Source organism: Phyllobates terribilis, unplaced genomic scaffold (genome assembly GCF_046119375.1).
Source record: "Phyllobates terribilis strain yellow unplaced genomic scaffold, ASM4611937v1 Scaffold_1__5_contigs__length_1240528914, whole genome shotgun sequence".
Lineage (NCBI taxonomy): Eukaryota > Metazoa > Chordata > Amphibia > Anura > Dendrobatidae > Phyllobates > Phyllobates terribilis.
The window spans coordinates 264,418,766-264,439,303 of record NW_027362761.1 but is presented as its reverse complement, the minus strand read 5'-3'; the positions used below and the strand labels follow the sequence as shown (position 1 = coordinate 264,439,303).

At 43.7% G+C, this 20,538-nt stretch overlaps 1 protein-coding gene across 5 annotated transcripts in view; it reads right to left on the bottom strand.

The window, feature by feature from the left end:
• Window positions 1-20,538, bottom strand: part of TPCN1 (two pore segment channel 1) — a 134,353-nt gene that overhangs the window by 16,420 nt on the left and 97,395 nt on the right. For all 5 annotated transcript variants that reach the window (XM_073672010.1, XM_073672019.1, XM_073672001.1 and 2 more), the window contains 5 exons: window positions 17,058-17,182; window positions 9,442-9,490; window positions 7,876-7,939; window positions 6,600-6,644; window positions 4,723-4,779 (listed from right to left, as the gene is read on the bottom strand). In XM_073672010.1, the coding sequence (XP_073528111.1) occupies window positions 4,723-4,779; window positions 6,600-6,644; window positions 7,876-7,939; window positions 9,442-9,490; window positions 17,058-17,182 (340 nt within the window). The remainder of the gene's footprint in view (window positions 1-4,722; window positions 4,780-6,599; window positions 6,645-7,875; window positions 7,940-9,441; window positions 9,491-17,057; window positions 17,183-20,538) is intronic.

The following is a 20,538-nucleotide window of genomic DNA, read 5'->3' as shown; positions in this document are numbered from 1 at the left end:
TGCAGTCTCAGATGAAGGCTTCTAGAATATTCTTCATTGTTTTAGCGAACCGTGAATGTTTAAGGGGAAGGGTGTGATCATTTCTGACCTGGGAGGCGACTGATCCCAGTGGAAGAAAGTGGAGACATGTTTTACAGAGTTGTGTGGAAGGATTGAAGGAAGAGGATGGAGACCGTGGACTTGGAAGGGTGGATTGATAAACATGTTACCATTATGGATTATGTCATTTGGATTTAAACTTTCTTAAAAGGATTGCTACTACTGGATACCTGTGCTTTCACTGTTTTATCTGCTGTCTAGAGGATCATGGACTGTAGCTACAGACTATACTGGCTGGAGATACGAAATCTGTGGGCCAACCAAAAGTTGGGAGACAGTGAGTATGGCCTTATACAAAGCCAGTGGAACTACTGAACCCAGATTGGGAACTTGAGGACTGAGAGAACTGTATTTTGGCCATTTACCTGGAATTGCTTTATTACCATGGCGGTGATCAATAAAATATTGTTTCATCGTTAACCTGCCTAGGTGATTACTTACAACCCACAACCTCAGATCTCTACAAGTGGTGGCAGGAAGCTAATCAACTCACCTGTTTTAGCTTCGAGTCAGTAGGAGGCAGACACTGGTCTATTTTCAGACCCGTTTCTACCATAGGGCTTTGTTGCATTTTATAAGTCTTTTCCCTTTCTATTTCAGGCTCAGCTGGTGACTATGGGCAACAGAGTGTAACAGCTCACTCTGCTTTCCCACTTAGAGACAGAGAGAACCGTGTGGTGTGATACACATAGTACCCACTCGTGCCTACACGGCAGGACCCTACCACCCTAACACATCAAGAGTGTCTCGGGGTGGCGAGGAGGACACTCCTTGTCAGCCAACCCCAGCCCAGTCTTCAATCATAGGGAGATGATGCCGGAGGAAAGACAGACTGATTCCTGTGATCCCTCGAACCACGCCTCCTGAAAACAGTCTTCCACGCTGTGAAGGAGTCGAGACCACATATCGACAGGTACTCTCCCTCCTCCAGGTCATTGCTGATATGGGAGGCTTCTGGGCATCGAGTACAAGATTCCTATGGACTTTTCTGGGTCCTCCCATCCCACTGCAGGCTCCCTGACTTTCCTCAGATTAGTTTCAGGGCTAAGGCCAGGGTGTGGACTCGCTCAGCACGATCTTCCCGACGGCCGGCAGCTCAAATCTAGGCCCTGGGTTTCCCAAGGCCTACTCCGCATTAGCCACACCCCCAATATTCTTCCTTGATCATATGGGCTTCTCCGCCCTCTCTCTGCGGTCCCGCCCTCCGCCCAGCAGCCAATCCTTTGCTTCCTCCTTGGCTGGTCCCGTCCTTGGCGCACAATCCCTGGGTTCTTTCTCTGGACTTTACCCCCTTCTCTCCTGCTTCGGCGCCATTATTCGCCAAGCGCCAACAACAACACACCCTCCTCCCTGCCGGCAGCTTCAGGATCCTCTTCTGGACCAGCGACTCCTTGACCGCTCTGGACAGGGTAGGCTTTGTCCTTTGGGGCACACACATTCAGCACTCCTCAGTAGTTCTTCCCTGGCACACACACTATGTCAAACACTAGGGAGATTCGCTCCAGACCACCCCCCCTATTATTCTTCACTTTACCTGCTACTTCGGCAAGAAAAAAAATTGCCCTCTGGTCAGCAATCGGGCCTCTGCACCAATTGCAGCCCACCCATGATGCAGACTTCCCAGGAGCCCCCACTGCTTGGAAAGAGAGTGCACCCTCTACCCCACACCCCGAGTGGGCTGCAGCACTATCTGAATCTGCCGCTGACCTAACCAAGGTTTCCCAGACCTTGGTCTCGATTATGGAGTGTCTGCCCAACACAGCATATGAATAGCGGTACCAGAGCGCCAATAACAGGGCAAAAATATTAAAAGGACTGGTTTATTAATACACACAACACGTTTCGGTGGACACAGCCACCTTCATCAGATGTCACACCCTCACCAGTCTTCCTGTCCAGTGCCTACATCTGTTTGGAAACAGACTGGATCAAATCATCTCAGACGCTACTGGAGGAAAGAGTACCTCTCTTTCCCAGCAGAGACCCAAACGTCCCCCTGCCAGAAAAACGCACCCTGCATTTTTGTTCCTTTCACCAATTTTCATCTTCTGGAATATCAAACTGTTGGGACTGTTCCGCTGCACAGCAAAAGAGGAGACCCTCCTTTAAGCCAGCAAATTTATGGCGGCCGAGCGGCTGTCTAAGCAAGCCCTCCCGATCCAGATCTAACAGATTTTCCTCCGTATGACGGGTCACTCATACCTGGGGACTCTCCCAGGCTGAGCGGCCATCTTTTATTCAGGGACATGTGGTTCTCCGTAGTAGACGACGCCTAGGTCAGAGAGGTCGCTCCACCGATTGCAAAATAGAATTTTCATCTCTCCCCCATTATCATTTTCGAGCCCCAGCCCCCGAGGGATACCTATCTGGTTACCTCCCTCCTACAGTCAGGCGTCATCATTCGCGTACCCTCTCAGGAACGCTTCCCAGGTCTCTTCTCAAACCTTTTTGTGGTTCCAAAAAAGGATGGTTCTGTCTGTTCTATTCTGGACCTCAAACGCCTGAATAAGTGAGTGTGCCTCCGTCACTTCAGGATGGAGTCCCTCCGCTTGGTGATTGCTTCCACGGAGCCCATGGAGTTCCTCTGTTCAGTGGACATCCAGGACGCCTACCTACACAAATTCCGATCTGCGCTTCAGACCAAAGGTTCCTCTGTTTTGCAGTTCAGGATTCACACTTCGAATTCATGGCGCTTCCCTTTGGTCTAGCCTCTGCCCCCAGGGTCTTCACAAAGGTCATGGCCATCATGGCTCTCCTTCCTCCCAGGGAAATTCTAGTCATCCCCTACCTGTATGACCTTCTGTCCAAAGCTCCGCCCAACCGGAATTGCTGCGAGAGTCTTCAAATGACTCTCGATACGCTGTTTCACTTGGTCTGGCTTATCAACAGGGCGAAGTCATCTCCGATCCCAGCCCAACGACTAGTTTTCATAGGTATTATTTTCGATACCTCACGTGCCAGAGTTTTTCTTCCCGAAGAAAAGGTCTCCTCTCTTCTTCTCGGAATTCGCTTTCTCAGACGTCCACCGCCTTGCTCACTTTGGATCTGAATAAGCGTGCTGGGCAACATGGTAGCCTCTATCGAAGCGGTTCCCTTTGCACAGTTAAACACTTGCCCCCTTCAGCTTACACGTCTATTGCATTGGGACAAGAAGATCTCTTCCCTGGAGCTCACCATCTCCTTCCTATGAAAGTAAGACAGGTGGCTTGCCTGGTGGCTTCTCTCTACCCTTGCTCCCTACAGGAGGTAATTTCTCCCACTACACTGGCAGATCGAGACAGTGGATTCCAGGCTTCTCAGTTGGGGTCGGGCAGTGTTTCACCAGTTCACGGTCCAATGCCGCTGGAAAACTCGGGAGTCCTCACTCCCCATCTATCTCGCTTTCCGGCACTGGCATGACCTCCTGGGGGGCCACCCAGTGCACATCAAGTCTGACAATGCTACGGCGGTCCTGTACATCAATCACCAGGGTGGACCTCTAAGCAGATCCGCCATGTTAGAAGTCTCTCAAATCCTGGCATGGGCCGAACAGAGGGTACCCGTGATATCAGCAGTCCACATTCCCGGAGTGGAAAACTGGGCCGCCGACTTCTTAAGTTACCAAGGCTTCTCCTCAGGAGAGTGGTCCCTGAACCCATTGGCTTTCAGGTAAATCTGTCAAAGGAGGGGCACTCCCGACATCGACCTAATGGCATCCAGGATGAACAACAAAGTTCCTCGTTTCGTGTCCAGGTCTCACGATCGGCTCCGATGCCCTAGTTCTCCTGTGGTCACCGTTCCACCTTCCATATCTTTTTCCACCTATTAATGCCACACATAATCATCATCTATAGTAATAAAGCCATATGTCTGACAGTCTGCACCCAAGAGTCACCCACAATATTAATTAAGGTGGTGTCCCAGATTTTGAATTGTTCAATTGCCTGTTCCACCAAGGAATGAAAAATGTCAATTTAAAGAATAAGGCCCACGTAGCAGAGTGTTTTTGCCTCATTCTGGCAGAAAAAAATGCATGCAGATTTCCTGACGTCAGCGTTCACGTGACCATCAGCTGACCAAATGACGTCACCGCAGGTCCTGCAAGTACACCGCGGGACGCCGAGGAGACAGGACGCCGCCGGGAGCAGACCGGAGAGGTGAGTATACAGGTTTTTTTTTATTTTTAACTTTTTTCTTTTTTTCACCGTGTGGTAGCCGGGATGAAGAGGAGTTGTAGTCTCCTCTTCATCCTGGGTACCACACGCACCGCGATTACGCTGCAAATTAGCGGCCATTGAATTTAATTGAAACGCAGCAAATCCACATATACCTGCGGGTTTGCTGCGTTTCAGTGTTCCTCAATGGCCGCGAATTTGCAGCGTAATCGCGGTAGAAATGGCCATGCTGCGTTTTGCACCACAATGCGAATTCGGTGCGCTAATTAGCGCATCATGTGCTCAGCACATCTGAATTCATATTGCTTTGCAAGGCAGACGGTTTTACAAGCGTTTTCGTGGCCGTAAAAACGCTATGTTGGCACATGGCCTAAGGCTTTGAATGTGTACATCTTTGCAGCTGTTACACGCGCACATACACACACAATGACATACATTGCAATCTCAATTGCATAGAATATAGGCTCACCTTTCACCATAAAGGTCTCAATTAAAATCCAGAATCCATTAATAGCGACTACAACATCTGGAGAGAGAAGAAGAGTGGAGCAATGAAACATATGAGAAGCATTCGAATATCTTGATTTTATGGAACTGGGAGAAAAGAAGAATTAAACTTTTCTGTATGGTCTAATTAAAAACTATTATCAATAATGATTAAAACCTAAATCTAAAAATTAAATCTAAATGCCATATTATGCCTTATGGATAAAATGACGGAGTCCCCCACTAGAAAGCTAAATATCTTTGTGTTTTCCCACCATCTTGTAATATAACAATGGGACACATATTGGCACAATGTTCAATGATGGAAGGGTGTTTTGAAATAAGGCTTCGCCTACAGTGTTTCCCATAGGCCCCCATTCACCAGATGGAGGCCACTGTTGGGCGTTTACCTTCTGAGCATTTGTGCCCACATTGGTCATAAACACAGTGTATCTACCCTAAATCCATTTAAGACATTTCTGTCAATAGTTTATCTCCTATGAAAACAAAGAATCAGGAACGTTGAACTCCAGCATGTTTCTTTTTACTACATAGTAAAGTCTAAACAAAAAAAATAGATATACAATACAGACATAAGGCTCTCCACAAATTTGTGGCATGGCTCCCATTACTGACAAATAAATAATAAGTCAGATCCACGGGAAGGAAGTCGAGCAGAGCAATGTATAGACTCATGGAAAGTCTATTTTGTGTACATCACTAGCCCCTCCCCTCAGGATCAGCCAAACAAAGCTCATTACAATGCTCAGTTTCTGTCCCTTTATTCCATTGATCAAAACTTCTAACTCGACAAGGTTATTCTGAAAAATTTCTGGCTGGTCATAAACACGTTAACTATGCAACTAATTATTTATAAACTAAGCTAGCCAAAAAAATCCATTTGTGTAGCTGAATGTACACAGTCTGAAAGAAAGATCCAACAAAGAATTTTTACCAGCCAGATTTAACATGAGCTAATTATCGGCCATTCAAATGCTCATTCAGCTGAGGACTACACATGTTAAAGGGACTAACCAGACCATGATTCAGCAGCTATATCTAGCCTTAAATGGAATCTGTCAGGATGATCCACCCTCCCCCACCCAATCTAATTATTTGATCATGTTGATTTCTGAAATAGAATGTCATCCACACCTTTACATAAGTAATCTGTTGCTCCCTAACAGAAAAATTGATGCTTAAAGTAATATGCAAATGTGGCTTAAGTGCTCTGGGAGTGTCAAAGCACTTCCCAAAACAGGCTCCGCCTCCCTGAATCTACTTCTTGCCCAGCCCCACAGTCCTCTGCTGGCGTGAGGACTCACTGGCTTGACTACACTGGGAATAGACAGAGGGTGGAAAAGGCTTGATAAGTGCTTTGACACAACCAGAGCACTTAAGCATAATTTCCATATAAATTTAAAAAAAAATAGCAATTTTTCAGTTAGGCAGCAATAGATTGGATAGGTAAAGGCAGGGAGGACATTATCCTTCAGTGGGTAACATGACCACATAAACGTTTGTGGGGAATGATCATTCTATCAGATTCCCTTTAATATATTTTGATAAAAATTGCAGTGGCAAAAATTTTAACAGTAGCCAGGATAATGGATTGGACTAATACTACTGGACTACTGCTTTAATTCAGGACAGATAAGAGAACATGGTAGAATAAACACCCAGAAATTATATATATAAATATATGAACTACATTGTACTTTCAGTGCAGAATGGGTCTCTAGTCTATGTGACTGGAGTTCAGCTTTCATGTAGGACTCAGACGGCTTAGCTCAGAGGTTCTCGCCAACTAACAATCAAGCATACATGAAAGGGAAAGAGACGCTGAATTATTGTACTCACATACAACATACTGAAATGCTCTGGAATTCGCCAAGACGTTAATACCTAATTGAGAGAATTCATTACACCAGTACTCAGTAAAACATCTCATACATAATTTGGCAGAATAAGGCATAAATATAAAGTAGGTCTCAAACATCTCAGTTCTTAAAGGGATTGTATTGCTATATCTATATACACATAAAATATTCTCACTTTTCAGCTTTGCACACCCTGCCCTAATCTACAGAGCAGAGTCACCTCTATCATTACAGTGTGCTGAATTTAACAACATATGGCTATTTTATTATACTTCATACATACACAGATAAGACGGCGTCTCTGCAACTCCCTGTTTCCGGGTGGAGGTGCAGTAATTGTTCACTAGTGACTATTATGAAAGTTTTATATTACCATATAGTGGATTATCTTGTCTACAGTATGGCCTCAAGTCCTGGTCCAACTGCATAAATAATAGTACAGGTGGATATAAGAAACCTTGCAATATACTTCATCAGAGAAACTGGATTATTTCTTTGTTTCTCATATTTATGAGCCACTTCTTCACCTACCTGCCTCCTGAACTCAGCATCTACTATGATAAAAACAATTCAAATCCCTCTTATTCATCTCAGTGTAGAGTCAGGTTACCATTATACTCTAAGGAGAGGGGAGGGTGGAGGATGAGTGAGAAAATAGGTAGAAGAAGACACAGAAAGATCGAGCTGAACTATCTAACAAGTCTATTACCTCACCACAAAGCTGGATTCACATCTACACTGCTTAGAATCCTCCCATGCTGCTCCTCGTGCTCTGTGTACTAACTAAAGAAAGAAGAGCAGAAATATTTTTCTGTGTGCTGTGTATGGAAGACATCATAGCAGCTAGCCTCCTCCCACCAGCTCAGAGTCAGTTGCAAATTGAGATCCTGCAGAGAGGAAAACTGGTGCAGGATACAAGTCACATAATGGCCAGAAATAGTGTTATACCTCATGTACACACACAACAGCTTATTCGGAAAAGCTTTTTGAAAGTATTGTGACACCTTAAGCTAAGAGGATCATATATGCCTACGATGCTGTTAGTTCCGGTTAAATAGAGTCGGGAAATGAGGACATAATACGGCCAAGAAAATACGTCTACTATTTGGCTGTGTGAATTAGCCTCTACGATTTGACACTTCTGACTGTTAACTGCCATTCATCTGTGCCCTTATAAATCACATACATCCTCTACACATAATAACACACTCAGTGACATGGTGCTAGTAAAAGGAAACAGCTGCTTTGTCTCACACCTTTAAAGATAAGGAGTGCTGTAGGAGGCAAGTCATCAAACCAGTGCTCTCGAATGCGTTGCACCTGCCAAAAAAAGAAAATGGCAATTGTAGATTTACAATCACAAACATGAATTTTACTACAGTAATCTGTTCAAAGGTCCAAAATAATCTTATTATCCTATTCAACTGTAAAACTAAGGACATCAATATAGAAACAATTACCTATGATCCTCTGTTCTATTAACAGTATACTTAAGTAAACTTTCCAGTAGTACTAAGCGAACGCCGATCAGCTACTTGTTTGCTGATAGGTGATCGCTTAAAGGGAACCGATCATGTCCTCAAACGTTATTAACCTGCAGTAATAGAGTTAATCTGCAAATTAATAGTGTTACAATACTATCTGGCTGCCTTACTGAAAGTGTGGCTGTGGAAAGGAATATAACTTTACTCCTCCCGGGACTGCTGACTTTCAGTCATAGAGGCGTGCATAGAGTGCCTACAGTCATAACTCAGTACACAGTGAGCGGCGGCTGTAACCACACCCCCACACTTTTATTGACAGTTCATTCTGCAGCACATCAGTCGGGAGCGAGCTGTCAAAGTGCTGGGCAGTGCTTACAGCTGCCACTCACAGTGTTGTGAGAGGTCAGTGTAGCTGCTCCGTGCACGATTATGACTGAAATCCTTCCTACCGATAGCCGCGTTATCAATAAAGCGACAAGGCAGCATTGTAACACTATTAACCTACAGATTAACTCTATTTGCAGATTTATAGTGTTTGGGGATAAGACAGGTTCCCTTCAGGAGCCCGTTTATACAGGCAGCCCCCACTTCAGATGCACATAGAAGTATCTGAAATACACTACTCAATGTAGACTTTGCAACAGCATGAAGGAAATGTAGTGGAATTATGGAAAACATAGAATGGATTGACATATTAATGATATGCAAATGATGAAAAAATGGAAACAAAATTTTTCAAACATCGAGATTTATTTAATATCAAGTATGACTCGCCTCTCATCGAGTACATCTGGGATGTCATTAGTTGGCAATTGCAAAAGAAGCTGCCAGCAGTGGACCTTGATGATATTAGTGCCCAAGGGCATTCAACTTTGCAGAACATTCATCAGACGACCATTAATAACATGCCGAGGACTATAAGTGCGTGTATATCTTCAAGTGGCACTCAAACTCGATACTGAATAAATCGAGATATTTTGAAAATTTTGTTTGTATATCATTAATATGTCTATCCTGTAATTTCCATATGTTCCATGGCTTTTCTTTCTTAGTGTTGCAATTTCAATGTTGAGGAGTGTAGATTGTTACTAGTGCAGTGTGAGACCTGTTTACAAAGGACGATGCACTGCCAGAATGGTGATCTTCTGTGCACCACAAAACATCATTTTAACTGATGAACAAACCTTTTGCTCGTTTCTTGGGTGATCAGCAGCTTGTTTAGCCTGCACGATTATCGTGAAACTAGTGCTCCGGGGATCGCTTGTTCATGATAATCTGGCAGTGTAAATGGACCTTTAGTCATGACTATAGAGTAAGAGATTGTAGTTCTATGCGTACCTTCCACTTCAAGTCCACCACTTCATAAAAATGGTAAAATTCTTTTAACCTGTAAAATACAAATTTCAGGAAAATGGAGCTGAGCAACATAAATACGTGTGCAAAAATGTAACACTTTAAAAAGGGAGGCAATTCAAATCAAATGCCAAATAATTCACCTTTTCAATTCAACATGAATAAATGGTCAGTATAAAATGTTCTATTTTTTTCTTACTTATAGCATATCCACACTTTAGTTCTACCATAAAATGTAGCCATCTGGTGTGGTGCAACGCTTCTGAACACGGGGCAGTACAGTTGCCCTTGCAACCACATCAAAGCCCAAAAAGCATAGTCAATTATTTAGGATTGAAAAAATATTTTTACTCTCTTTTGCAGATGGGGATTTCATATAATTGGAAAACAGAATCAATATTTTTTCACATTTTATATAGGTGTTTATTTTAAGAAATAGGAAAAAAATATATATCATTTTGAAATCTTTAGTAAATATAAACCAACAAATAATTCACTCATTCAAGTTAGTGTTTGTTGTGCACCATATGGGGTTGTTATGCCCGAGAACAAAAGTAAATGTTTTAGTTCTAGTGTGTTTTCCACCCAAGCACACTCGGCTGAGGATAGGGGAGTGTTCATCAGTCTGAAATGTATGGATACCCCAAGTAAAAAATTTTTGCAGACATATTAGCATATTTTATGTGATGGACCCATTTGGAAATATTTTCGGTTGGCATGTCAGATATTAATCATAAATTGCAGCAGTAACCTTGCCCAACTTTAGGGTCACGTTCACACATTCAGTATTTGACATCAGTATGTGTAAGCCAAGACCAGGAGTGGGACAATCCTGCTATCGTCCCCGGCTGGATCTTCAAAGTATAAACGCTGGAGCGTTTCAGAAAATAATATACCTGGCTGCAATTGACCTTTAACAACACAGAATTCATTTATTCTAATTTGGATTCCTATCAGCATAAGTAAAGGATTTGTTCTTTTATTTTTTTGCTTCTTTATTATAATGTATGTATTTGGTGAAAACAATTTGCACCAATTGGCTTTTTAAGCTGTTTGTTTCCCTGTGGCAGAATGAGATAAACTAAGAGTCCGTTTACAGAGACCGACCAGTGGCATGGTAAAATGGCCTCTCGGTAAACTTTTACCGATTGACGGTCGTTTGAAGGCCTGTTTACACAGGCAGACCAAAGAAAACGATACACACTGAGCGATGTATACTAAATCTCTCGGGACACAAAAGCTGCCATGGTTCTCAGCAGTGCGATTCCAGTTTACAAGGGACGACGCTCCGCCGAGAACGATGATCTTTTATGCTGCACAAAAGATATTTCACCTGAGCGTTTTTGTTCTTTCATCAGGTGATTGGCAGCCTGTTTACACTGAAAGATAATCGTGAAAACCTGAAACGCTTCAACGGATCCCACTGATTCTGAGATTGTTTTCTCATGACATATTGTACTTCATGATAGTGTTAATATTTCTTCTATGACTTGCATTTGTTAAAAAAAAAAATTTGGTGAAAATGTTGAAATTTTACATTTTTATACCCTCAAATCAGAGAGTCATGTCACACAAAATAGTTAATAAATAACATTTCTCACATGTCTACTTTACATCAGCACAATTTTGGAACCAATTTTTTTCTTTGTTCCAAAGTTAGAAGGGTTAAAAGTTGACCAGTGATTTCTCATTTTTACAACAAAATTTACAAAACCATTTTTTTTTTAGGGACCACATCATATTTGAAGTGACTTTGAGGGATCTATATGATAGAAAATACCCAAAATTGACACCATTCTAAAAACTGCACCCCTCAAGGTGCTCAAAACCACATTCAAGAAGTTTATTAACCCTTCACGTGCTTCAAAGGAATTAATAGAATGTGGAAGGATAAAATGAACATTTTACTTTTTAGTCACAAAAATGATCTTTTCACCCCAAATTTTTCATTTTCACAAGGGTAACAGGAGAAAATGGACACCAAAAGTTGTTGTGCAATTTCTCCTGAGTACGCTGATACCTCATATGTGAGGTAAAACCAATGTTTGGGCGCACGGCAGGGCTCAGAAGGGAAGGAGTACCATTTGAAGATTTGAACGCAAAATTGGCTGGAATTGAGAGCGGAGGACATGTCACGTTTGGAGAGCCCCTGATGTGCCTAAACAGTGGAAACCCCCCACAAGTGACCACTCAAGGAATTTATCTAGAGGCATAGTTTTATAGTAATGATTATAATGCTTTTGGTTTTACTGGTGTATGAATTCATAATGTCGTATGTATGAATTGTGCGGAGTACATCAGATTATAAAAGTGTGTTGTGTCAACAGGGTAAAAACAAATTTTATTAATTTGGGGACGTGTGGTACGCTTTGAAGCAATATTTAATGCAAAGGCCAGGTTTCTCAGGGCAGGTTTCACAATGGTAAATTGTGTCTTTTCGGATTCCCCTTTTGGAGCATTCTCTGCACCGTTTTTGTGATCTTCCCTTCCTCACAGTTTGGGGAACCTCTCCTGGAAAATGCTGACCTGGGACGATACGGGCACTATCAGTTTCAGAAGTACTGGGACCCTCAACTTCCTGAGTGCCAAACATTAGGGTCTTGAAGACTGCCTCCTGAAACTGAAGGAAGGTCCCCGTATTGCCTGCAGATAATAATATAATAATGATAATAAAATTAATAATAACTTTTATTTTTATAGCGCCAACATATTCAGCAGCACTTTACAATTTTAGGGGGGGGGCTTGAACAGACAAAAAGACATTACTAAATAAGCATAACTCAGATATTGAAAGGAGTGAGGGTCCTGCTCGCAAGCTTACAGTCTTTGAGCAAATAGGGGGGGACACAAAAGGTAAAATGTACAAAATATTGTATAATACAGCCATAATATGCTAAATAGGGTGAGTACATAGCACTACATGAACTGGTCGCCAGCCAGTATCTGTACAGTACAGACAGAGGCTAATCAGTGCATGGATGGTATGAACATGATTTTGAAGAAAATTTTGATATGGGCCAAACTGGGACAGTTAGACAAGTGTGTTAAGGTGATAGGTCAGTCTAAAGAAATAAGTTTTTAGGGCATACTTAAAGCTGTGGGTATTGGGAATTAATCGAATTGTCCTGGGTAGTGCATTCCAAAGAATTGGCGCATCACGTGAGAAATCTTGGAGACGGGAGTTGGAGGTTCGGATTAAGGAGGATTTTAGCGTGAAGTCATTAGCAGAACGGATGGTGCAGATCTAAACAGCACAAAATCATTGTACAGTGCCATCTGTACAATGTGCACGGCTATTTTTTTGTACCATACTTTAGCTTTTCGCATGGCACTGTATGATTTGAGGACCTGATCTGAGAGATCTACACCCCCCATGGACTTATTATAGTCCAAGATACAATCTGGCTTTGGGACTTGAGTTGTTGTACCTGGGACAGTGACAAGGGAGCTGTTGTCACGGTGTATGGTGGTCAAGATAAAGACATCCCTTTTGTCCTTATACTTGACCACCAACATGTTGTCACAGCATTGGGCTGCGCTTTCGCCCCTTCTCAGCGGTTGCCCAATTAGTGGCTTAGGGAGGCCTCTCTGATTCTTACACACGGTGCTGCAAGCAACTGTACCTCTGACAAAAAGGGTCTTGAAGAGCAGGATGCTGGTGTAAAAGTTATCAATGTAGAGGTGATAACCCTTATCCAGCAGTGGGTTGAGCAATTCCCACACCATTTTCCCACTCATCCCCAGGACAGGAGGGCATTCAGGGGGGGCAATCTGGGTATCCTTCCCTTCATAGACCCTAAATCTGTGGGTGTACCCTGAGGTACTCTCGCACAGCTTGTACAGTTTTATTCCGTACCTGGCCCTCTTACTGGCCAAGTATTGTCGGAATTTTAGTCTCCTTTTAAAATGAACCAGAGATTCATCTATAGTGATGTCCCTTTGGGGGTTGTTAGGATCGTCTCGGGGAGGACACTGCGCATTATCATGCAAACATTTTTGGATAGCTTCAAATCGTGTCCTTGTCATGGCCATACGGAATACCGGTGTGCTGTAGAAAATATCAGTACTCCAGTATTAACGAAGCTCTGTTTTTTTGATTACGCCCATATGTAGCACAATGCCCCAAAATGTCATAATCTCTGCTGCATTTACGGGGTCCATCTGGCGTATGATGACATTGGGTTTTGGGCGAAAAATTGATGGGCTTACAACTCTGTCTGAGCCACCATAACATTTATTATTTCCTCGCTGAAAAAGAATTTGAAGAAGTCAATTTCAGTGAGGCCTGTAACATCAAATTGGATTCCTGAGTTGCCAATGAAATCCGTAATTACAGGCTGATAATTTTCGGGGGGTGCAGTCCATATGGGATCGACTGCTGTAGGGGTTGCCTGGCTCCTAGGACGCCTTGCTGTGGGTTCTTCCTCACTAGATGAGGAGGAAGAAGAGGAATAGAGGAACATGGGATCTTCCTCACTGCCTGAATCTGTGTCTGAGGCAAGGAAAGAGTATGCCTCCTCAGCTGAATAGGGTCTTCTTGATGAATGGGCCAATTTAATTTTAATTTTCAAAACACTGGGGATGTGTGTGTAATCGGTGCTTTTACACGTGTATTGTGTGGGGACTGTGCAAGGGGTACTATTTATTCTAAAAAGTAGAGAGAGAAAAAGTAAAAATTTAAAAGAAACACAAAGAAAAAAATTAAAAGAAAAATAGATGAAAAAAAAAACGTTTGTCTAAAAAACAGTGACGTTCACTACACTAATGCCCTACCTATAAATTTACCAGACGTTAACTATTCTTTTTTTTGCAAAAGAAAAACGGACGTCACCAAACACTGTGATGTCCGCTACTCTAATACGCTACCTTGCTATCTATAAAGCTACTCTGAACTATTTTTTTTTTCTCTAACACAAAAATCGGACATCACCAAACACTACCTCGCTATCTATAGAATTACACTATACTTCTATTTAAAAAAAAAAATAATAATTGGACGTCACTTATACTGTGACGTCCGCTACTCTAACTAAAAAAAGAAAAAGTCCCTAGGCGCAGACTCTGATCAGAGCGCTATAGCCACGGGAAGAGCATGGATGCTCAGCGCAGGACGCCACGCGGGAAGGGAGGAAGAGGATGAGGAGGAGGAGCTGGAAGAGGGACTGGGGAACTGCTGCTGCTGCGATCAGAAGAGTCACACAGCAGCCAGCAGCACAGATGGGCGCACACAGCTCAGGAGGAGATCTGAGCACAAAGCTCAGATCACACAGGAGATCGCAGGAGCAGGAGGCTTCACACACAGCACTGTATCGCTGGGGGGATCGCACTGGCCACCAATGAAGTCTCTCTCAGGTACAGCAGGGGGGTCTCACAACCGCTCTGCACGCCAACACTGAGGTAAAGATGGCGTGCAGAGCGGTGATCGCTATTTTAGATTAATCCTTTTGGCACTGATTGGCTGAACAATAGTTTCTGACCAATCAGCGCCACAGTGGTTAATCAGGAGAGGTGACGTCGGGATCACCCCACCCATTGTGACGGCTGTGATTGGTGCTGTGTCACACAGCACCGATCACAGCATGTCACATGTTTTTTTTTTCCTCAAACTTTATTCAAACATTGCTGTGATTGGCTGGTCAGAATTGACCAGCCAATCACAGAAATCGCCGACGAGGGGGGGTACAGACTCCAGCGGCAACGTGCAGGGATGGCCTGCTGTCAGAGACAGCAGCCATCTTAACCCGGTCACCGCACGATGCAGAGCGGTGACCGTAAATAGCAGCGCCGTACATGTACTGCTTTTTGCGGGAACTCAGTTCCCGCAGAGCAGTACATGTACGGCGCATGTCGGGAAGGGGTTAAAGGGAATCTGTCAGCAGGTTCTTGCTACTTCATCTGAGAGCCGCCTGATGTAGGCAAAGAGAAGCTGAATCCAACGATGTATCACAGATTACTGGGTTCAGCCGTTCTGACACAATCAGAGCTTTTAGATTTAGAATGAAGCAGAGCTGAGGAAGCTAGCCCCGCCCACACCAGGCTCTCAGTGTACTAAGTCCATAGACAGTGAGGTGCTTAGTTGCCGGACTAGTCCGCCAATGTTAATCTCTTAGTGATAAATCCTTCACAGAGGGCACTTTGACAAGTGACACATCCCTGAATTCTGTGTTTCAGCCTCTATCTCCTGCGGTCTTCAGATTACATAGCAAAAACCTGCTGACAGATTTCCTTAAAAAAACAGATATAAGAGAGTTACAAACTCTCGTGTTAGAATGGTCTGACTGACAGATTCTTAGTTAACTCATTCTGCAGCCAGCAATAGACTGCACCTCATTCATGTTTGCGGCTTTGTCTGGGGAATGCATGCTAGTTTGTAAATACTGTGATTACTACTGATCCCTGGCCAACCTCTCATCTCTCTATTCACTACTACCTTTTATATATGTTTTATGACGAATTAATAAAAATTTAATTGTGATATTTAGACTTCTTGAACTCACAGTTATCTTTCACACATACAGTACAGACCAAAAGTTTGGACACACCTTCTCATTTAAAGATTTTTCTGTATTTTCATGACTATGAAAATTGTACATTCACACTGAAGGCATCAAAACTTAAGCTCATCAAGAGAATGCCAAGAGTGTGCAAAGCAGTCAAAGCAAAAGGTGGCTACTTTGAAGAACCTAGAATATAAGACATATTTTCAGTTGTTTCACACTTTTTTGTTAAGTATATAATTCCACATGTGTTAATTCATAGTTTTGATGCCTTCAGTGTGAATTTCCGCTGCGGATTATCATTGCGGAAAAATACGCAGCATGTCCATTAATTTTGAGGACACGCAGCGTAATTGCCACCATTGACTTGCATTGAATCGCTTAATACCCGCATGACTACATGTGCACATGCGGATATTAAGCGATTCAATGTGCGGATGGTACCCGGGTCTGGAGAAGAGGAGACTCTCCTCCAGACCCGGGTACCAAAGAACCTGTTAAAAAAAATAATTTTAAATAAAAAATATACATTATACTCACCTTCTGATGGCCCACAGTCTCCTGTATGGAGCGTCCCGGCTCCCCGGCGGCTTGCGATGGTGTAAAGGGACCTTCTATGACGTAATTTAGTCATGTGACAGGTAACGCGACCGCTGACGTCGGCGGTCGCGTGACCTGTCACATGACTAAATGACGTCATGGAAGGTCCTTTTACACCACCGCGAGCCGTACAAGTGACCGGACGCACCAGAGAGAAGACCGCGGGCCATCAGAAGGTGAGTATAATGTTTTGTTTTTTTTAGTTTTTACCATTTTTATTCTTTTTTTAACTATTAGCTTGGTCACACTATATAAATCGATGCCGGTTGCATGGATTTATATAGTGTGACCAAGTTGTTAAGCACTTTTCCAAGTGATGCTAAAATCGCTTGGAAAAGCGCTTGATAACCCGCATGCAGAAATGCATGCAAAAACATGTAAAATCCGCATGCGTTTTTCCTGCCAGGGAGATGCAGAAAAAATCTGCAGTATTTCTGCATCGTGATCACTTAGCCTTAGTTTTCCTTTAATCTGAAGAGAAATAGATATTTGCACAGTTGCTACCTTAGATTGTCTGTCCTGTTTGGTTTCAGAGCCCTAAAGCACAAGTATCGCTCACGAGTCGACATCCGGGGCTTGTAGAATCTCATCATTCCATCAAACTGTCGGAAAGAAATTCCTGGGGGATTCTGCAAAAATAAATATTCCAGGTCAAGAAACCCCCGAAATACCACTTACATACAAGAAGACGCAGAAGATGGTTGGGATCAACAAATGTCTTCAAAGAAAAACTGTCCAATTGCAATAATACAATATATCTGCTCCGCACCATTGATATTGTCCTGGAGTATGGAAAAATAAATAAAGCTAGTTATATAGAAAACTATATACTGTAAACTTGTATGAAGTTGATGGGCATATAAAAGTTATTTTTACTTTGTTTAGCGTTATATTTCTTTATCTTAAAAAAAAGTTACCCAGCGCCAGAAAAACATCACAGCCTTCTCTCAAAAACATTGCCATGCCTAAGACCTAATGGGCATCACAAATGGACTTCAGTTCACCAAAATCCTAGGAAACATGTTTGGTGCAGGGGATCGTTTAAAGAGAACCTGTCACTTGATTGATTCCTGTTTGGGCAGCATGAAAGTGTTTCATAGAAAATATACTTTAACACTTTAAAAGAGAACCTGTCACCAGAGAAATACACCAAGGTTACTTACCGGTCGCCGGTTTTTCCTGAACCCATGACAGCACACCTTGAGAGAGGGATCCGCCCCACCAAGGACAGGAAACCGTCTGAAATAAAAGGGCGGTACCTCTCCCTCGCTTCAGTTGGATTACAGAGCATTGAGAGGACCTCCAGAAAAGGTTTGACACATAACCAATACCTATATATATATATATATATAAAATCACCCAAAATGTAAAGTGCTTCACCAGGGCGTGAGAAAGACGGGGGGAAAGGGGGAAAACTACGGGTGCGGTCATGGGTTCAGGAAAAACCGGCTACCGGTAAGTAACCTTGGTGTTTTCCCCTCACCCATGACAGCACACCTTAAGAGAATTTTGGAGAATATGAGCACCCTAGGGAGGGACCACCGCCTGAAGTACCCTTCTCCCAAAGGTAAGGTCAGAGGAGGATAGATCCAACCGATCATGCTTGTAGAAGGTGGATGGTGCAGACCAAGTAGCAGATTTACATATCTGGTCAATCGAGACGTCTGCTCTCTCTGCCCAAGAGGTTGCGACAGCTCTGGTGGAATGAGCCTTAATACCATCCGGTGCCGGAACACCTGTAGATGTATAAGCTAGACAAATGGCCTCCCTAAGCCACCTAGCAATAGTTCCCTTTGATACCCCGTGACCTTTCCTACTCCCCTGAAAGGCCAGAAACAAGGACTTGTCCTTCCTCCACTGACTAGTCATGTCTATGTACTGTAGTAATGCCCTTCTAACATCTAGATTGTGGAACCTAACCTCCCATGGGGTTTTTAGGGTTACTGCAGAAAGAGGGAAGTACAATCTCCTGATTACAGTGGAATCTGGATACTACTTTCGGAAGGTACGCCGGATCTGTATGCAGGACGACCCGGTCCTCATGAATTTGGGTGTATGGGGGGGAATCAACAGAAAGGGCCTGCAGGTCACTCACCCTACGGGCCGACGTTAGGGCCACTAAGAGAATGGTTTTGAGGGTGAGGATCTTTGGAGAGATAACCTGCAGGGGTTCAAATGGGTCGCCAGAGAGTGCGTTTAAAACCAAATTCAGGTCCCAGGGAGGAACTCTGAGAGCCCGAACTGGCTTAGCTCTGGAACAGGATTTAATGAATCTAGAGACCCATCTGTTCCCTGTCAGGTTACAATTATAGAGCGCCCCTAGGGTGGACACCTGAACTTTAAGTGTTCCCGTAGCCAACCCCAGGTCACGTCCCTTTTGTAAAAATTCTAGGACTTCTCTAACTGGAGGTTTATCCGACAATGGGGAGTCTATAAAATCCAGGAATTTTCCCCAGACCCTGGAATAAATTTTAGTTGTTATGGGCATCCTACTACCCAACAGGGTAGAAACTAGGCCTGGTGAAAACCCCCTATTGCTCAGTAACAACCTCTCAAATTCCAAGCCGCTAGATGGAAACCTTTGGCTTGTGCATGGAATATCGGCCCCTGGATGAGAAGGTGCGGCCTGTCCGGCAGGACCCAGGGGTCCGAGACCGACATTAGGCGAAGTAGGGAGAACTAGGGTCTTTTTGGCCAAAAGGGGGCTATCAGAATTATCCTTGCCCCCTCCTCCCGAATTTTCCTCACAACTGTCGGGATCATCACTATCGGTGGAAACGCGTAGGCCTTCCCGAACTTCCAGGGTATCTGGAGAGCGTCTACAGCATAGGGATTCTCTGTTGGATTTAGTGAACAGAATCTCTCCACCTTCCTGTTCACCCTGGTGGCGAACAAATCTATGTCCGGTGATCCCCATAGCTGGATAATCTGTTGGAAGACTATCAGGTTTAGAGCCCACTCTCCTTGTCTTAAAGTGTGGCGACTGAGGAAATCTGCCCTTGAATTTTCTACCCCCCGGATGAAAAGAGCACTGAGGTATGGGAGATGCTGTTCGGCTAGATGCAGGATCCTGTTTGCCACTACCATAAGGGAGCGAGATCTTGTTCCTCCCTGGTGATTTATATACGCCACTGTCGTCCGATTGTCGGACCTGATCTGGACATGGCGACCCTGCATGTGGGGAAGGAAGCCTATCAGGGATTTCTCTACTGCCAGGTTTGATGACGCTTCTTTTTCGTGACGTAGCCAGAGACCCTGAACTGAGAGCTCTGCTAGATGACCCCCCCAGCCGGAGCCACTTGCATCTGTTGTAATTGTGTGGTCGACTGGTTTGGACCACTGTAAGCCTGCGGTCAGATTCTCCCTGTTTGTCCACCAGGAGAGGGAGTTTACTGTCTCCAAGGAAAGAGATAGTCTTTTTACTAAATGTCCGTTGAAGGATTTCTGTGCTGACAGGACCTCCCACTGAAGAAGCCTCATATGACTCTGGACCCATTTGACTGCCGGGAGACAGGAAGTCATGGAGCCTAGTAGGGACATTGCTTCTCTCAAGGACATCACAGGAGACCTTATGGCCCTTGAGACCAGGCTGATTATTTTGCAAACCTTGTCTTCTGGGAGGAAACAGGATTGGTGTTGGGAATGTAGGGTCAAGTAGAGAAAGATCTGAGTCCTTGAGGGGGATAGCTTTGATTTTTGAATATTTATTAACCACCCCAGGTGATGTAAAGCTGTCCTGACCTCTAAAAGTTGAGAGGAACAGTGGTCCTCCGATTTCCCTATTATCAGAAAGTCGTCCAGATAGGGAATAATCACAACGTTCTTGATTCGGAGAAAAGCTGTCACCTCCGTTATAACCTTTGTAAACACTCTCGGTGCTATCGAGAGTCCAAAAGGTAGGGCAGTGAATTGGAAAGGTCTAAATTGCCCTTGGATGAACAGGGCTACCCTTAGATACTTCCGGTAGTCTGGATGGATTGGGACG